Raw genomic sequence first — 19,756 nt, 5'->3', positions numbered from 1 at the left:
TTTTAGAATAAGGCTCTGTGGGAATTTGCCGGGAAGTCGAAGGGAAGACCGTCACACCAGGGGATCCGCTGCTTCCACGTCGCGCCGGCAGGAGAAGAAAGACTCTCTCGAAGAAATAAGTTTGACACATGTAGTGCAAACAGTTCCGAAGAACAAAAAGGTAAGTGAATGACCGCCGCCATCTTCCTTTTATACCCGTATGTACGGGGCGGAGATGGCGTGGGCGGGCCATTCGCCAATCCTATTGGCGTTTAGAAATTCCTCTCGGAGATGATAGGTTCTCAAGATCAAACCCCAGTCGTCTCTCAACACAACGTCGAGAGACCGACTGAAGGGGAACTTACAGTTCACCTCCTGAAAGACGTTAGAGCGTGCATGGGACGAGTGCGCATGCGCGGCTGAGAGTGCATGTGACGAGTGCGCATGCGCGGCTGACAGTGCATGTGACGAGTGCGCATGCGCGGCTGACAGTGCATCTGTCTGACAGTGCATCTCGTCTGCAGCCAGATGCTATTGGCCATATGTGTAGAAAGAAAATGTTTTCTTTGTGCCCGGCAGAGGGAGACAAAGCTCCGCCCATTAAGGCAGCAGGTGACAGATCACATCGTCAAACAGCATGTCTACACCGGACGCGACAGGCGTGATGCCACCTGACAACCTTCTTGTTATTAATGTGTTTATCTCATCCAGTGTGAACAACATTTTTAATTACAGTGGTTTGTGGACACGGTGTTTCTCAACCGGGGTACGCGGACCCCTAGTGTCCCGTGACGTCATTTCAAGGGGTCCGTAGAAGCCTTTAAAAATATATGAATTACGTATTATCTTGCATTCAGGGTTCGACATTTACACCCAGCAGACGCAGATAAAAACACGAGACGTCTATTGCAGTCAAATTAATTGCCAAATTGACTAGTTTCTTGTGTTCAGGTAAGGTTCATGTCAACCACATCTATTTAATATATAGCCCAGCATCCGTGCATGTCTGAGTTCAAAGTCCATACATTATAGGCTTTATATACATTATATAATAGTTTCTTATTCGTATAGCGGTAACTGAGCCGTAATGGTTACAAATTATTATCAAAGGAATCAACTGAAGTAAAGTTTATTGGAGATACTGAAAAAGAATGTTTTTGACGACGTAATTGTGTCATTTTAATGCAAATGAAAAGCAATAAACGGTCACGTGTCATTTTAAATTAGGCTTACATTTATTGTCCTCTAATTTAGTGGAAATATGTTGTTCTGCTGGGGAAAGAAAATGTGACGAGGGCGGGGGTCCATGACATATGATGGGGTCCAGTACTCAAAAAAGGCTGAGAACCGATCCATTAGGATAGAAAGACTTATTATATTTCACAAATGTGTCTATAATGAGCTGAAGGTAATATAGAAAGTATAGTTTCCTGATTTTGACATGTACAAAAAAGTGAGAAAACCTTCTTAAAAGCTTTCTGTCACAGGTGAGCAGGTGAACCCGGTTCCTGTTACAGGTTTACATATGTAGCCTCTATGCAAACGCACACAGTGGTCCAGTGTACTTGTATCATTTCTAGGGCACTTCCTGCTGTGTTGATCCCGCGCGTGCATGGCCTCGTCTGACACCATCGCTTCAGGAAACTACTATACTCGCTTCAACTGGAGACTTGACATGAAACTTTACAAATAAAACACATGGTAAGGTCACATTTTTGAAAAGCTACTTTACAGGAGTGCTTTTTAAATTCCCTTTCACGATTAATGTTGATAAAATGGTTCATTCAATTAAGGCAAATCGGATTATTTGATATAAAATTGCATCGCTGTCTTCAATTTGGGATGTCACAGACTAACTTTAAAAAAGAGATTGTTGTTGATGCTTTAATGCTTTGCCTAGTTTTCTTATCCTAGAGTATACAGTCTTTATCTTGTTTACTTGCCCCTGATTTGACATTGTAGATTTGGCACTTTTTTAAGTGATAAATGTGAAGTTGCTTGAACATTGGTTATGTAGGTTTAAAGGGATAGTTCACCCTTGTGTCTGTGTTTTTTTTAGATTCAAAGTAAAGTCTTTAATTTGCAGTATATTCTATAATAATAATTGTTTGCTGAATTGTTTTTTATTATAAATTTGACATTCAATTGTTTCAATAGGTTCAGACCAACGATTAATTGAGGCGTATAATTTGATATAGCTACAGGGAGGTGTATTTCGTCATGTCCACTGTAACGTATCATTTGCCTGAATGTAGTTCTGTTATTAATTTACTTGAGCAAATGTTTGGCCTTATCTGCCATGCACATCTTTGATCACTATTAGCTGTGGCTGGTTATGAAAAAATTATATTTAATTTGCCCTGATTTCAATATTTGTTTATATCCTTGATCAAACTTATTCATGCAGTGGGAATAAATTAATTCATCGCAATAAATTTTGATTCCAGCTTTCTCGCTTCTCAACCTAGATATCGTCACACCACTGTGCCTTTTTAAAGTGTGGGTGAATGCCAAGTGTGTGGATTGAGATCAGAAAAGATAAGCCAAAGCTTTCATTTTTCTTTTGTCTGTGACACTCGCTGCGTTTTTTAGCAAGGCATGTAGCTTATTGGCTGATGTGTGTCTACGGCAACTGCTGAGTGATGTGCTGCTACAAAGGTGTGTGGTTGTAGACATTTCCTGTGTCTCACTATTGTTCTGAATCTACGGTTCACTTCTTGAACAGAATACAACATTTCCACAATGCACAATGCAGTTTCCTTATTCTGTGTTGAATCAGTTGTGATTATGTAAGACTTCTCTTTCTTTGTTGAATAATCATGTTGAGAAAGAATAGGGCCGACCAAGATAATAACTATCTATTATTCATCTTTATTAAAAATGAGATAGGTGTGAAAAAGCTGTGTCTGCAATGGAATCTGCAAAAATCTGAGACCTTGAAAGGATAGTTTATCCGAAATTGGTCATCATTTTTGCACACTCATGTCGGTTCTAACCGCATCACTTTGAATGTGTGGTAGAGACTTATGGAGACCGTTTACTTTCTTTGCGTTTTTGTAAAGGCCGCAACCATCTCTCTGATATGATATCGACTGTTTGAGGTCTGTGCGTTGTGATGATGAAGACTCTTTCTGATTCTTAAGGAGATACATGTAAAAATATTTTTTATGATAAGTGCTAGAAATTTAAGGAAGACCGTAATCACAGAGAATTGATTCAAATGAGATACAGTGACCTGGGCGAGGTTTACATTAGGTTTATTTGAAGATGAATGAAAAAGACAATGATAAGCATCAATGTTGCCAGTTAAAAAGGTTTTACATTTATTCATTTGGAATAAAGTGATTTACAAGTAGGAAAGAATTAAACATTTTCTCAACACGCTAAACAGTCCTGGTAGTTTAAAATTAAAGCTTAAGTAAGCAAGGGAGAGAATGAACAACATGAAATACACATTTTTCTTTAAATAAGATATATTTCTCAAGTGTACTTAAACGAAATTGCTGACATGAACGGTCATTAATGCGATTCGTAATTACAGTATATTGTTTTTTCCTTCTCCTCTTCTTTACCGTCCTTGTGCGCCTGATTTTACTTTTTCCAAATATGAAAACAGTTACAAATGCTAACAGCAAAACTAATACGAATGGTTACACTGCATCCTTGCACTGTAATTTATTTTAACTTTTTTACAGAATTTTACTTACTTTTATTTTTACATGTTTTTTCACGTATAATGTCCCAAAAACGTTTGAATTTTTATTTTATTGTTGAAGTACAGTCAAAACCCGTTTAACTACAGGAAAAGACATCAAATTTACAAGAAAACAGGAAAACGTGTACTTTTATGGGGATTTTTCTACAGTATATTTCTGTCGCCCCGTGCAGCTGCAGGATTTTTTTACAGTCTATCTTTGAAATAAGGTTAGGGTTAGAAAATTACATTAAAAACACAGTTACAAGAAAGTTTGTAAAAGCCATGTAATTTTAATCATTCCAGATGCCAGAATTTTTTTTTTTTTACAGGATTCATTTTACAGTGTGCATGATTTACATTACGTTATTATGACATCATACAGATAGTGTTTTAATAAGTCTGACATGACAAAATGTCAACTCAAGTTTTTAGCTGATGTCAATCTTATGTTATGTAACCCTAACCATATTGTAATCAGTAGTACATGGACGTTATTTGGCATTGTTTCCTCAATATATAGTAGAGGAGCTCACACTGGTCTAGAAAAAAAATCTGGGCAGGTGTCCATGTTGTCTTTGCCATTTGCCGGCCATGTGTTGAACTGTAATGTCTCATTTCTTCACTGGCACATGGCCTCAGTGGTTTGAGGTCTATTATAGTCTACCAATAGTAACAAAGAACAGACTCGCTTCTGCTAAAAACTTCTGCCTTATACTAATGATTCTGACCAATGAATGCCTATTTATGACGACAAAAACTATTCATGTCGTTACAGTAGATACAGTTAAACACTGTCAGTAGGGCTGTGAATTGATTAAAAAAAGAATCGATTCTAAGGCGTTGGTTTGGATTCCAGTAAATTGAATCAACTCCTCCTTTCAGTGCCTTCATAACCACAAGCTCCACCCCTTTGATGACATTAACGTCCAACTCAATCATATCAGTTTTTTGTCAAAAAAGTACAGACTTCAGAAAAAGCTGATGGATAAAGTCTAGAGCTGTGGAATGACATGAAATATTCTGCGTCGATACATAGCAGCAGAAGCTTGTTGTGCTGTTGTGCATGGCAAATAGTGCACCTCTCTCTTAAAAATATTTTAATTACTTTAAACATACTTTCCATGTCAAATTATTAAATGTAATTCAATATATTTATTCATAATAATAAGACAGACTGTTTAATGCAGCTCACAGGGTCATTTGGCGCTCGTTTGTACGCTGTCCTTGAATTGTCAAAACTAATCTCAAAATCCTTTCTACTGATGCGATCAAACCCAGTCCGAATATTTTTATGACGGACGAAAATATCGAATGCATTGTAAATTTGATTGACGCAAAAATATCGGAGGCAGCGTTTAAATGTCATTGACACAAAGTGAGGTCGTATTTATTTTTTTACCTATCAGAAATTTCATACGCAAATTTCGGACTTAATGTGTTATGGCCTCACGTAGCCAGATATATTTCATACTGAAGGTCTGAAACTTATCACTGCTTTCTTTGGGCAATGCCAGCCCAAGAGGCCATATGACTGACAGGTAAAGCAACCAATCACGTTTCATTTTGTGCCGAGTCATTAACAGTAACAGACCGGTTGACATTCACGTACGTGTCAAAAGTTAAGTGCAACAAAATGATTATAAGTTTATGCCGTGAACTTCGCACACTTTTAAGAATTAAGCGTTTAGTTAATCGTGATGAAGTCACGATAGCAATCGTTGTAAACACGACAGTTTACTTCTAAGATCAGACGGCTTCATGTTATTTCCATGCGGACCATTCAAGAACACGACAACCACGTTTCCCGGAAATCCTGTGAAATTCATCCAATCAGTTGACGACTTTGAACATGCTGAAGTGTTTCCAGAAATTTGTGCCTGTCGCTACCCGATCCGTCCCGGAAACACGATTTGTTCCGTGCATGTGCGAAAGTGCGCCTACTTCCGGCCAAAACAATTCACGGCAGTTATAATTTTATAATAAACTCTTTATTGAAAATTGCAATTAACATCAAAAGACATTACAATTTGTAGTGACTTATTCCGTTGAGAGGTGACAGAGCCTGTATTCTTGCGGATGCACAGGGACGATCAACAAAATGTCCTCTGAAAGGTCCTGAGGGATCAATTCTCCAAGGCAAACAATGACTTTTTGTTGGTATTTCAGTGTCAAAAAAACAAGGAAACATTTTGTTGGCATACTGTATTGATAAACAAGGCCTAAAGGTCAATGCCATTCTCACTAATCAGCAATTTAAGTATATGAGTAGATGAGTGAGTGTGTGACTAAGGGATGGAGGGAGGTAGTGAGTGAATTAATGACTTAAGAAGAGAAGGAGCAAATGTATAAAATAAATAAATTGAATGAATTCAGAAAATTCTGTGCGTTTAAATACAGACATTTGTTAAAGTATGCTAAAATATGTACATCATATCTTAAAAATAAAACACACACTTTTTTAAATATGGTGTTTAACAGATGTAAACTATTATGTTAGATTGTAAAATATATATTCAATGTGGGTAACAATTTTGTGCCACATATTAACCGTGACATATTTAGCCAAAAAAGATAATCACTAATAAAACGTATTGTATATATATATTTATAAATAAAAAATATTTGTCACTCCTGACGCATATCATTTTTTTATATTGTATTTTCATTGGTATTAAAAAAATAAAAAAGTATCAAAATTTATAAAAAAAGGCTAGCCTATCCCTCGTTCAGTACATTTCTCCAAACCATTACAAATTGTAATTTGTTAATTGTCTTTTGAAGTTATGTGCAATTTTTAATAAAGAGTTTATTTTAAAAAAATCTGGTATGGAATGAGTAAACTGCCGTGAATTGTTTCGGCCGGAAGTAGACGCACTTTCGCACATGCACGGAACAAATCGTGTTTCCGGGACGGAGCGGGTAAAGACAGTGCCTCATACATCAGATGTTTAACCAACGGTCCGTGGGCGTGACCCTGAGGCTGAGACTACACAGCACTTGGTATAAAAGTTCTCTGTCAACTCAGGTTTGATATAGGCTGTGTCCGAAATCACCCACTTCCATACTATATAGTAGGGCGAAAATGTCTGTGAGTCACGAACAACAGTCAAATAAAAATAGTAAAAAAATAGTGGAAAACTTTACACCCATTTTTAATATAAGTGCCAATAAATGAATTTCTTGTTTTTATCAACACCCAACTGTTGTTAATACATCATAGGTCAAAGAACATACGTGTCACATGACCATAAAACATGACGGACGCAGTAAATGTATTCACACTACTCCCACTCATACTATATAGAACATACTGTTTAACAGCCGGTAGGTAGGTAGGTACACCAGAGTTTGTGAGGCGCTTGCACCCGAAAGTGTGACAAATGCAGGAAACAGCCAATCACAAGGAACACAGAAAGCATCATCAGTTTGATTGACCTCTCGTGAGAATCAGCGCAGTTCACTTTTCCGTTTAAGAAAATGAAATCATGAAGAAGTCTCATGAATTAAAACACATTTACCAGGCAGGAATAAACACGGCCGTAGTAAACGTTTGGGAAGACAACAACTTACTATATCAATGCAAGATAATCAACCGAATTTAAATATTTTATAGGTTTACAAAAAGATCAAGTGAAATCACGTATGCTTCATTACTTTTAAAAGCTTTGTATACTGAAGTTTGTATTTATACGTACAGTATATAGTAATATTTATTTAAATGCTTTGTTTATCATTAATTGATATTTATCAACTCATGCAGTAATTATATGAGTTATATGAATTATACATAATTATTTTTGTGAGTAACAAAGCCTCTACCTCAAAGATAACACTTCGATCCCAAATTACAGTGTGATCAAGACTGCATATCCTACTCATATTCGTTAATAATTATTTTACTAATTACTGTTGTCAGCCTCACTGTCACAACAATGGGAATTCAAATCCCACTAACCTGAATTGAAACACCACAAGAATCCTACAGGGTAAGCGTTAGATTTTTGTAAGTCAAAAAGAACTGTATAGAAAAACACTTACCCCTATTAATGTAGGTCTGTGACCGATCGTCAGTGCGCCTCAGGTCTTTGTCCTCTTGGTTCTAAGAGAGAAGAGTCTCTTCCCCTCTTTCGCAGACGAGCCCCCAATTGTAATAATCAATAAAAAATAATAAACAATTAGCAGCAAAATATTTTCTCTAAAAATCTCTAACATTTTATCATTCTTTGTTTTGTTTTTTTGGAGCGATAACAAAGGGAGTGACTTCACTGCATCACATATATGTCACTTTGCTCAGAACTGATTGGTCCAGTTTTGGTTTGCAATCTTCAACCCAGAATAAACCTGCTCCAGAGCAGGTTAGCTGTGTAGTGCACTTCATCATAATGAAGGTATGAAGTTAACATGGCTACAAAACCCGCTCAAAACCAATTCACCTTCTTGATCCGGAGAACTCAAAGTATGCTCAAACTAAAGGCAAACTTACCTGGGTATAAACCTTAACCGGCGTTGTGAATAAGGCTCAGGTATCCTTTTAATTCAAAATTTTAAATTAGTCTGATATCTCAACATCATGAAATACAGCTAAACACTGTTTAAAAAGTGCAAGCAGTTTGTCCCTTCATGCCTCTCGTTGTTCGGTTGTTTTAAAGGGATGCTTCACCCAAAAATGAAAATTCTGTCATCATTTCCTCACCTTGGAGTTGTTCCAAATCTGAATAAATGTCTTTGTTATGAGAACACAGAGAAAGATTCTTGGAAGAATGCTTGTAACCGAACAGTTGTGGAGCCCATTGACTAGGAAAAATTACTTCTGTTCTGTTATTTTGAACACGAAATAAGATATTTTGAAGAATGTAGAAATGCAAATTGTCCTGGGGCACTTTTGACCACCATTGTATTTTTTCCTACTATGGCAGTTAATTCATTGCATAAATTACTGCTGAACAAAAATGAAGATATTTTGAATAATGTTGGTAACAGAAAACCGACGGTTCCCTTTGACTTGCATCGGTTTTGTGTCCATACAATGGAAGTCAGTGGGGACCAACGATTTTTGGCTACCCACATTATTCAAAATATCTTCTTTTGTGCTTTGCAGAAGAAAAAAACCCAAAAAGCTTTAAGAAGACAAGAGGGCGAGTAAATGATGAGGTTATTCAAGTATTGTCAATGATTCCTGTGTTTATTATTTGAAAAATATTAAAGTTACCAGATTCTGTCAGTGGAATGTCATATAGTATATATGTATAATATATATGTCATTGCAAGTGTATTATACTAAGGGGGATTTTTGCTTGTTTTGAGTCCAAGTTACTATGTGAAAGTTGAAATGAAAATGTTGGAGTTGTTTTCAGAGTTCACACCTGCACACAATCAGTCTCTCTCTCTCTCTCTCTCTCTCTCTCTCTCGTTTCCCTCATGTTGGTTAATATTGTGTGGTAAAGTACACAGGGTCAGATGTTGTGTAGATGGTTGTCGATTTGACAGAATCAGCTAAAACTGTGTCATGCTGAATCTGCCCCAGTTTGTCTCTCTCAAACTACACAAAGCTCTTGACTCCAGGACACATTTAATATTATGATATTTTAAATGTGTTAACACATAAGTTATATGAAGCCACTACCTGAATCCTTCTAAACATCTCATTTGTCTTTACAGGAGGAAAGTGTGGACTTCAAGGCCCTCCGGGCCAAATTTCACACTCAGTTAGAAAAGGGAGCTTGTGGAGGGGTAGTTCCCATTAGACCTCATGCGATTGGCGCGTCGCGAGAGTCCCTAACCAAGGAGGCGCTCAGAAACAAGCCTTCAGCCGCACCTCCGAGACCAATCCTTCCTCTGCACTCTTCGAGTGAACCAAAGATGTTTGGTTCGGGTCCTCAAGGAGTCTTCCCAAGACCTCTTCCCGTCCATCGCTTGGGAGGACAGGAATCTCCAAAAGTTCCCCCTAAGGAGGTCGGGGGGGCAAACAGAGTCAAACTCACAGGCGAACTTCTACAGAGCAAGCTGTTGAAACAACATAGCGAAACGAAGCTGCCTCCACCTGTCAGGCCGTTGTTGCCGAGTCAGAAGAGTGTGACGGAGGTGGTTCCTCTGAGGAGGCCGCTTCCAACAGTGGGCCCGCGCCCGTCAAAGCCGAAACGTCCTCCTACTGTTAATCTGGATCATTTAAGGAGGAAAGTCCCTGCTGTTCTTCCCAAAAGACACGTGGATTTAAAAAACCTTAAGGGTAGGAAGCTTGAATGGACCTTTTTCTTATTCAAGGGTCAGTGTGTGGTTTTCATGTTAAGCTTGTGATTCATTATCAGGACCAGCGAGACCTCCAAATAAACCCAGCGGCCTGATGACTTCATCTTTTTCAGAATTGTAAGTGAATTTTGCTCATTAAAATAAGGTTGTTTGCATTGCTTGGCCGCATTAACAGTTTGATGAACTAATGTCAAAAACAATTTTGGTAACTTTTGCACAATATGTTAGACGAGTGAAAAGACAAAGACTTTGATTACATCACAACACCTTTTATTTTAATGTAGCGCTTCTTAGGTGCATTGAGCGTTCATAGCGGTGCAAGTTTCAGTGTTTGGCTCATGCTGAAAGTATGTGGGTGCAGAGCATTGCAATGTGGCATTTCCTGACTCTTGTGAACAGTAATGTCACAAGTTTGATTTCCTCTGAATATGTCTCCGCTGATCCTGTATTTTCATGTCGATGTACAGTCAGTCGGATAGAGTTACTATATCACGTTAACACTGATTTCTGTTTTTGGTTTGGGTTAGAAGTATAGACTCAGAGCAAGAGACCTATGATGATATCAGCTCACTCCCACCGCCTCCTCTACCACCCCCCAAACCCAGAGGTAAACATCACAAGTGTCAGATTAACGGGCTAGCCCTCCACATTAAATGGGATAGTTCACTCAAATACAACTTTGGTCAGCATTTATCTACCTTTATGTGGTTCAAAACCTGTTTATTCTTTGGAACACAAAAGAAAATATTTTGAGAAACGTCTCAGTGGTTTTGTGTTCATACACAACGGAAGTCAATGGAGGACAGTATTGTTACGCGTTCTGCAAAATATCTTCTTTTGTGTTCTGCAGAAGAAAGTTAGGTTACAATACAGGTTTCAAATGACATAAATAAATACAGGTTGGTGTAAAAAAAGATTATGACACAGTTTGCTGTCTCTAGAATTTCTGAATCTCTAGAAGAGAGAAGCACGAGGTCTCAATTTCTCTCTATTTAGGGATGGATTTAAAGAAACAAAGATTTTCTCTCCTTGAAACCCCAGTGCATAAAAAGCATATACTGTATGTGTTCTTGTATTGCAGACTCGTCGACTGATGGATATCCATCTCAAGCTGATGAGGTGAGTGTATTGTGCTGTATTTTTTATTGTTGGTGAGAATCAGAAAGAGAAAGTTCATTCATGAATCTTTCTGTATAATAGTTGCAGTGTTGTTTTGTTACAAGTTTTTTATTTATTGGTTGATTTATTCATGTGTTGTTTGTGTTTATAGGACAGCGATGAAGAGATTTATGAAGACATAGACAAGTAAGTCAGTTCATTTTAAACTGTATTCACACCTGTGCTAAAATACAGGTGGTCTTCAGATGGTTTGTCATACAAAAGTTGAGCTCATTTCTCACAGTGACTACCTTATGTCATTTAGAGAGGTAATGTTGTTCATATAAAAAATTTTTTTTGATTGAATTGTTTAATGGGGAAACAAATTTTCTCCAGTCCAACCACATCACTGAAGCAATAAGTCACCCCAAAATGTATAAAACTAGTCAGATTTGTCCACTTTCTCATCACACGTGAGATCGCTTTAATATCCCGTTTTTTCTCAAAGACACCAATGAAATTAAATGGAGAGCAGAAGGAAACTTTTGCTTAATTGTCCTGCATCTCAGATATTTCGACTAAAAAAGAAAAGATTCAGAAATCTCACAAATGTCTCTGTCATAAGAGTTCCAGAAAAGATCTCAACAACGTGACAAACTGAACTCAGATTTGTCAAGTCTTCAATCAAAACATGGGATGGGTTACGTATGGTAACCTAGTTATATGAATAAGGTCAACACGCCACAGTATGGGTCAGCCTAGGTAAGGATGAGCTTTCAGGAGATGGTATATCAAATTAGCCACGCCCCGCTTGCAACCCCGGCTATAAATACGGGTGTGAACCACCAGCCATTCTCTTTTGCCGAGTAGCGAAAAGTACTCCCAGAGTGACCACACCATTAGGCGTGTTGACTTTATTCATAGACCTAGGTTACCTTACGAAACCCATCGTTCTAATTCATTCTAATTCACGCCACAGAATGGGTCAACTGTATGCCAGATAAGGTCAGGAGGAGAGAACCAACCCAAGCGGGGCAATAAACTCAAGGAAACCTTTTAATGCTGAATAGAACAATCATTAGTTTAACTTGTGTACACAGGTAAGCAGAAGGCAGTAAGCATCTCAATAATATTAATATTTACACAGTCAAGTCAGAGGGCGGTCAGCACCGTGACAACATTACATTAAAAAGTTATTCAGAGCAGGGGCGTCGCAACCGTGGGGGATGTGGGTGTTAAAACACCCACACTTTTCCCGGTAAAAGGGTTAAACACCCGCACTTTTTTTGCAGTTTTTCAGCAGTTTTGTAAAAACGCCTTACAGCAGTCGCTCCAGCGTTTCTCTTGCCGCTCTGTGTCTGTGCTCGATGCGGCTGCTTCCCCTCCCACTCAAACAGAACACCGGCTATGAGTGTGACCGGATGGTGATTGGCTGTTCTGCCTTAAGTCCCGCCTCTCTTGGTGTGTTAGATTTATCGGTCAGCAAAACATCAAACACCTTGATGTTTAGAGTCAGCCCCAATTTTAACAAGTGGGCTAAGACCACGCTTGTGTCGCTCCTGGCCTGTACCTCTGTAGTTGAACATATTATACAATCGTCCAGGTAATTGGCAATGCAGAGACCTTTCGTGACGGAGTGGAGTGAGCGCCGCACCAATAAACTTGGTGAAAGTTCCTGAAAGGGAAACCTGAGATACTTCTTGTGGTCTCTGTAAATTAGGATATGGAAGTAGGCATCCTGGAGATCTACTGTCGTGAGCCAATCCCCTGCTCTGATGAACGTCAAAAGGGTTGAAAGACGAAGCATATGGAAACTCGGTCGCTTTAATCTGGATTGAATTTCTTGAGGTTTAGGATGGGCTTTGAAATGAGGAAGTCGCTGAGGGCAGACGTGGTATTGCTTCCTTCCCTAAAAGAACTGAAACCTTCTTCCAGGGACCTGCGTTACAGTTCTCTGCTCAACACAGTAGGAACAATCCCTTCCAATTGGGATGGTTTCGATATGAATTGGATTCTGTATCCGGACTCCAATGTACTCATTACCTATGGACATCGAGTGCATGGCGCCAGTGCTAGAGATGTTGGCTGGAAAAACGTGGAGTCAGAGGTTGATGACTGTCATGGACGGTTTCTTCCGCCACGTGAAGTGGAGAACTTTGCTTGTTGTGTCCTACGAAAGGACTGCCCGGCTCCATGGCTTGGTCCTGTGGGTGCCCTTTGAGCAGCAGAGTGACAGTGACCTACAAAGACATGGCTTGATGATTAGCTGGTGTTCTTAGCACTGATAAGGTTATCTTGTTACGACAGATAAGCATGAGAAAGCCATACCTGACGATGTGCTTGGACCACATTGATCATGGATTGCCCCAGGGCTTGGGGATGTGCACTTGTTCCCAAGAGCAGCATATCAACCACTCATAATGGTTCTGGGATACTTTCCTCCCCTGACAAGGAGGAGAACGAATCCTGCACTTGACTTTTCAAATACACGAAGAGAGAGTTTGTGCATGCTAGTCGAGCTGACAAGGCAGAGGCCTGATAGGCTTTCCGCAGCTGACTGTCAATCATTCTACCCTGCTTGTGAGGGTGTGTAGTGTCCATTCCAGTCCTAGCCACAGCCCTATAGCAAATGTTGGTCCGATCTCAGGAGCTGTAGTCAGCCCCTTGGTCACTGCTCCTGCCAGGTTACTCAGCTGTGTCCTAGGCTTTGTCTGAAGGGTCCAGAGCCATTGCGTCTGAGGCCTGGGAAGCGAACTTACCCATATCGGAGTCAGAGATTTCATCCGTCTCAGAATGCTCAGGGCGTTCGTTCCTTCCAAACATGCCAGACGCCACTGAGATTTCATCAGGGTGGGGGCACGGAAATTTTGGTTTTGGGAAACCCAAGCCTCGAAGTCCTGGAGCACCTTGCTGAGCCTCCACCAGGGGTTTTAGGGTCTCCTGCATACCTCGCATTTGCGTCTGCAGCTGATCAAGGTCCCCTTCTATATGGTTACGTTTGTAAGCTTGTTTACGTCTGACCCCGTCATCCTAAGAATCCTGTCCCGACTGGAGTGGCTCCGTGCCTGCAGGCGTTGCAGAGTTTAAATCCAACTGTACCTCTTGCATCCTAACGAGGAAAGTATAATCAAAGATATTCCTGACTTTTCAATATCACAAAGGAAATGCAGAAAATCTTACATCAGCTTACATCAATAGCTAAGAGGCAAAAAAGAGGATGGGTGGTTAACACCCGTATTTATAGCGGAGGTTGCAAGCAGGGCGTGGCTAATTTGATATACCATCTCCTGACAGCTCATCCTTAGCTAGGCTGACCCATACTGTGGCGTGTTGACTGAAATGAAATAGAACTCAATATTATTATTGAAGATCTACATATATTTACTCAAATCCAGATTATTTTACCTCTAAAATTCATTTTACACTTCAATTATACCCTTGACATGTATTAACAATAGACTCTTTATAGAATGTTTTAGCAGTTTTACAAGAAACATACAACTGAAACTCCCACTTTTTTTTTAGATTAGATTAGATTCAACTTTATTGTCATTACACATATACAAGTACAGTGTAACGAAATGTAGTTTAGGTCTAACCAAAAGTGCAATTAACAATTGCAGGATATACAGTGTGAATAAATACAGAATACAATATTAGGAAAATACTATACAATGGGCATGTACTTTGAACAATATAAATAGAAGGCTATATACTGTGAACATTAATGTACAGGTGGTTATGAACAGATAACAATATAGACTATACAATAGTGCAAGTGACTTGAGTGTGCGTTAGTTACAGACATTAGCTATTAAAGTTACAGTGCAGTAGATGAGTTGATGCGGTTATTAAAGGTACAGTGCAGTACATGAGTTATTGAAGTTATAATGCAATACATGAGTAGATGCAGTTATACATTTACAGTGCAGTAGATGAGTTAGTGCAGTTATTGAAGTTACAGTGCAGTAGATGAGTTAATGCAGTTATTGAAGTTACAGTGCAGTAGATGAGTTAATGCAGTTATTGAAGTTACAGTGCAGTAGATGCGTTAATGCGGTTATTAAGGTCACAGTGCAGTAGATGAGTTAATGCAGTTATTGAAGTTATAGTGCAATAGATGAGTAGATGCAGTTAGTTATGCAATAGATGCAGTAATGCAATAGATGAGTTACAGTGCAGTAGAGAAGTTGGTGCAGTTATTGATGTTACAGTGCAGTAGATGAGGTAATGCAGTTATAAGAGTAGTCCATTAGTGCAAATGAGCATTCAGTGTAATATTCCTGGTGTGCAAGTGAGCAGTATAGAGTGCAAATGATGCTATGTGTGTGTAAACAGTCCGATAGAGCAGATACATGAAGTACTGGTGTGTACAGTTCAGTCATGCATGGCAGCCCTGTAGTGCAATGTAAGCAATGTTATAGCAGCATTACAGTTAAAGTTATGAGAGGTAGTGGAATCAGTGGGGGACAGAGTTCAATAATGAAACAGCTCTGGGAAAAAAGCTCTTTCCTAGTCTGCTGGTTCTTGTCCGGAGGCACCTGACTTATCTCCTATGCAATACATTTCTTCTTTGAGCTGTGTGCTGTCATTGTTTGAAGATGCTATTAAGTGATTATTTGCCCCATTGTCATACTTTTTTTATGCTGTCCTCCTGAAACCTTGCATGTTATAATTCACTGTTATTCAGGAAATGGAAAAAAACACTGTACTTTTTCAATGATTTAATGTTGTCAAAGTTGAGAAGCACTTTTTTATACTTTTGATCGGTTAGATATTTGCAAAACCAAGTGACAAACATAAAGAGGGACTTATAATAATGATTTATGACATAAGATATGGAGATACAAGGTTTCAGGCTTGGAGACATTTTGAACTCTATGTCTGTATGTTCTAGACCAGAAGAGATTCCTCCGCCCGTTCCCGCCGAGAGGAAAATCCCAAACGAAGCTAAAAAGCAACTAGAGCTGGACAAGAAAGAGCTTAAGGAAATGCAGAAACGTGAAAACGAGTACAAAAAGAGATTTAAGGTATTAACTGTATTGGTGTTCCTGATGTATTTGTATGTGCTTATGTGTATGTGTATCTGCCGTAACCTGCAGAAATAAGCCCATTCATGTGTATTTGTATGGTCGTGTGCAGCTGAACGGACCCATTGAGGTGATACACTTGGCTCGTGTGAGAGACGACTGGCAAGGTGGCAAAAACGACCTGAGCATGCACCAGGGGGAAAATGTGGAGATTATCCGTGTGAACAACAATCCGGAGGGCAAATGGCTGGCACGAGACATGAGGGGAAGCAGTAAGTCAGTATATAAAATTATTTGAGTATATAAAATTATTGACCGCAGGAAACCTTGTTGAAATAAAGTTGGTCTATATTTTGAAAAGAACTTGTGTTTAATGTTTATTTGGACCAGTACACCGCAGAGTTATTATAGTTTTGCATATAGTTTTATGTGGTTTTTACTCATTTTTGTATGCCTTTTATTTTGTTTTTTTGTGTTATGTTGTGTATGAAACTGTTTTACTTGCGGGGTCAAATAGAAATTTCAACCTGGGTTTATAATAAAGTTGTATTGATTTTTAAATTAGCTTTTATTTTAAGATTTTTAGTTTTTATGTGAATTTTAGTTAAATATTTTAACTTTGTTATATGCTTTTGTCATTTAATTTTTTTATGTTGCTATGTAAGATTAATTGCTTTTAGTTATGTTTATTATTATAATTTTAGCGCTTTAACAAAAAAGTAAGAAATAAGGTGAATTAAGTTTAGTTAATTTTTTCAGATAATTTTTTGACCAATATTTTATTTGATTAAGATAAACAAAAATGCTTTCAAAGTTTTAGTTTTAGTAAACTAAAATAACTCTTGTACACTGTAAACAGCTTTGATTTTACATAGTTTTGTAAAATGTATTATTTATTTGTTCGTTTATACGTATACTGTAAAAAAACTGTTATTTTACGGACCTGTTATTGTTTTTTTACAGCATTTTTGAAATACAGTAAAAAAATCTCTGAAGTTTCAAAAAGCAAATTTACAAGAAAAACATGATGAACAAGTCATTTTAAGTTAATAGTCTTATTGGCACCTGAGCTACTGGAAAACTACTGTTTGTACTTTTTTTTTACAGTGTGTCTTGCCAAAAAGACATCCAATGCGTGAACATTACTGTGATTTTTGCAAACTGAAGAAGAAGTACAATATATTTTCATATAACCTCTGCCTTGCTGAAAACTAATCTATATCATAAAGAGCCAAACACATCTGTATTTATCCGCTACAGTTGGTTTCATCAGTAACTCATGTGTGGATGTGGATTATGAGGAAGTGAAACGGAAAATCCGTGGTCAAGTCCTGCCCCCCTACATCCCTCCTGTAGGCCAGACCTTCGAGCAGGAAGTCTATGATGATATTGACTCCAATGACCACCTCAACAGGTGATTGAGTGAATAAAGTTGCTTATGTTATATTACTAAGGGGATGTTTCCCGTACAAAGGAATAGACTCGTCCTAGACCAAAATAAATGTAAGAGCTGTCCAAACTGAAAATAACCCAGTGCCTTTGGGTCGTCTCTAAAAACGCACGAGAAAGGGATTTTTGTAAGGCACTTTTGTTTAAACTACTCAAATTTTCTAATTAAACTTATGCCTAGTCCTGGTTTAAGATTATTCTTGTCTGGGAAACTGCACCTACATGTTAAATACTCAAGATTAAACTCTTGTTGTTTTCTTTTTATTTCAGCAGTTTTCATAGTGACGGTGAGTAGATGCACACAGCCTGCGTTGTTTAAGAAAGACCATGTGACTGACATGTGATTGGTTTCCATCTTTCTCAGATGTGTACGATGACGTGGAAGTCGAGAATGATGAGTTTCCTCCCCCTCCTCCAGAGATCAGGTGTCCGTCAGTTTCTTTTTAAAAGATGAAGTGTTCATATTAAAGGAAGCAAACACAACATCAATAACTTCAATGATTTTTTGTCACATGAAGTATAATCTTTGGCGCTAAACTGCTGAACAGTCTCTGTCATTCTGCTATGAACTTGACAACATCTCCAATTTTAACTCTGTGTTAATGGATAACTTTATACCAATAAACTCCCAGCGGGTTATAAAAGACTGTTTTGTTTTCGGCGTACAGTATAACCAGTCATTAAATTATGATTTGTTTAATGTGATCTGATGTGTCTACAGGCAAGATCCCAAAAAGGCCAAACAGCAGGAGAAAGAAGAAAAAGAGTTTCGGAAGAAGTTTAAGGTGAATCTGTCACACTGTTTGCCATTTGTGCTTTCTCAGCTTTGATTCTTTCAGGTAAGAATAATGATGTCACACTATTAAACAGTTTGAAGGACCCATCAGAGTTCTGTACACCCTGACGGTGGATCCTAATGCCAGTTTAAAGAAGGCTGGCAATAAAGAACTGACATTGGTTCGTGGAGAGATTCTCGATGTTATCCAGGAGACCAGCGAGAAGAAAGTTCTGTGCTGTAATAATCAGGGAAAATGTGAGTCTCACGCCACCTGGAGGAAATGTATATACTGTACACCAGACGTTTTCGCCTCTGGCATTTTGCTGAGGCGTTATTTTAATCTTGATTGGAGTCATAACTTTTCTCATTAAATAAGAGTTTACAGTTGAAATACACCCTTTTTAAGTGTGTGGTGAACTTATTTTTCTTCTCTTTTTGCACAGTTGGATACGTGCCCTTGATTTACCTTCTTTATTCGTATGTAGTGTTTTTTTAGACATATAATATAAAAAATAATATATTCATTTAATTAATTAATATAATGCATTATTTTGATTGTTTTCTTAATTTCATTATATTTTCTGTTTCAGGGAGAGTGATGTTTATGATGATATTGACAATGCAGCAGGTATTTTTTTACTTTTCATTGAATGACTGTTAAATGCTGCAATGACATTCCAAATAATTCAGTGCATAAATTATTTTATTTATTTATTAGTGTTTGTTTGTATAATTTCAGATATTTATGATAATGATGACAGCTGACCTGTTTGGAAATGATGATCACTAGTTTTCACCTGAGAAAGTAGAGAAATATGACTTTTACTAGGAAAATATGATTCAAAGTTATGTATATTGTACAATTAAATGAGAATAAAATTATATTGTAAAGCATTTGATACTTTTTGTAATTATTATGTTTTAGTAATGTTAGATGTTTTGTGTTTGTGTGATATGTCAACACAGCACTGAAATGAAAGTCAATAAAGTTCTGTATTTGTTCCCTTGGTTTACTATTAGTGATTAAATGTGCCATTTTCTAAGTATAGCCTGTGAAAACTATTTTGGTTGTCCACCTCGTGTGCGGTGCGCAGAACACTCAGCGTACAGTATTAAAGATCATTTGCAATGTTTTAAGGACTTTGGGTTTCTCTCACGGTGCGTGATGTCATACGCCGGCCGGTCTGCACAGCACCCCATAAAGCCAAACACACCTTAATGTTTAATGATAAAGCAATTCCTTACAGTCTGATAGGAAAAAGAGCTGGATAAACAACAAGCAACTCCCAGACCATAGGGGAGTGAAATCAGGCTAGTCCCAAAAATGAATACTGTAGACTTTTGGACTCTAAGAGCTACAACATAAATAAAGACTAAATATCTGGATTTTGAAAGAGTTTGAAAACGAAATGTTAAGCTAGTTAACCCCCTAAATATACTCTTATTGATTATATTTTAGTAAAATGAAATCTTGGCATG

At 38.0% G+C, this 19,756-nt stretch overlaps 1 protein-coding gene across 4 annotated transcripts; it reads left to right on the top strand.

Annotated features, from left to right (window-relative positions):
- Positions 1-793: 793 nt before the first annotated feature.
- si:ch73-40i7.2 (FYN-binding protein 1) lies at positions 794-19,171 on the top strand. Of its 4 annotated transcripts, none has more exons than XM_056734950.1 (17): positions 794-930; positions 1,560-1,680; positions 9,335-9,902; positions 9,982-10,039; positions 10,453-10,529; positions 11,004-11,041; positions 11,193-11,227; positions 15,918-16,050; positions 16,163-16,322; positions 17,311-17,464; positions 17,770-17,786; positions 17,864-17,924; positions 18,221-18,284; positions 18,370-18,532; positions 18,721-18,754; positions 18,868-18,905; positions 19,017-19,171. In XM_056734950.1, exons 2-17 carry the CDS (start codon positions 1,678-1,680, stop codon positions 19,040-19,042), a joined length of 1,629 nt encoding a protein of 542 aa, XP_056590928.1. In that variant the 5' UTR covers positions 794-930; positions 1,560-1,677; the 3' UTR covers positions 19,043-19,171. The 4 variants fall into 4 exon arrangements, with proteins under 4 accessions (XP_056590928.1, XP_056590929.1, XP_056590926.1 ...); XM_056734951.1 differs by having other exon boundaries at positions 10,450-10,529; positions 17,773-17,786; XM_056734948.1 differs by having other exon boundaries at positions 10,450-10,529.
- The last annotated feature ends 585 nt before the right edge of the window (positions 19,172-19,756 follow it).

Source organism: Triplophysa dalaica, chromosome 21, assembly GCF_015846415.1.
Source record: "Triplophysa dalaica isolate WHDGS20190420 chromosome 21, ASM1584641v1, whole genome shotgun sequence".
Classification (NCBI taxonomy): domain Eukaryota; kingdom Metazoa; phylum Chordata; class Actinopteri; order Cypriniformes; family Nemacheilidae; genus Triplophysa; species Triplophysa dalaica.
This window is presented reverse-complemented; position numbering and strand designations above follow the sequence as displayed.

Excerpts from the sequence above, each read along its gene's own strand:
- si:ch73-40i7.2 (XM_056734948.1), top strand. Across the intron at positions 10,530-11,003 it reads ACCACCCCCCAAACCCAGAG|ACTCGTCGACTGATGGATAT; the intron begins GTAAACATCACA and ends CTTGTATTGCAG. Across the intron at positions 11,228-15,917 it reads ATTTATGAAGACATAGACAA|ACCAGAAGAGATTCCTCCGC; the intron begins GTAAGTCAGTTC and ends TGTATGTTCTAG.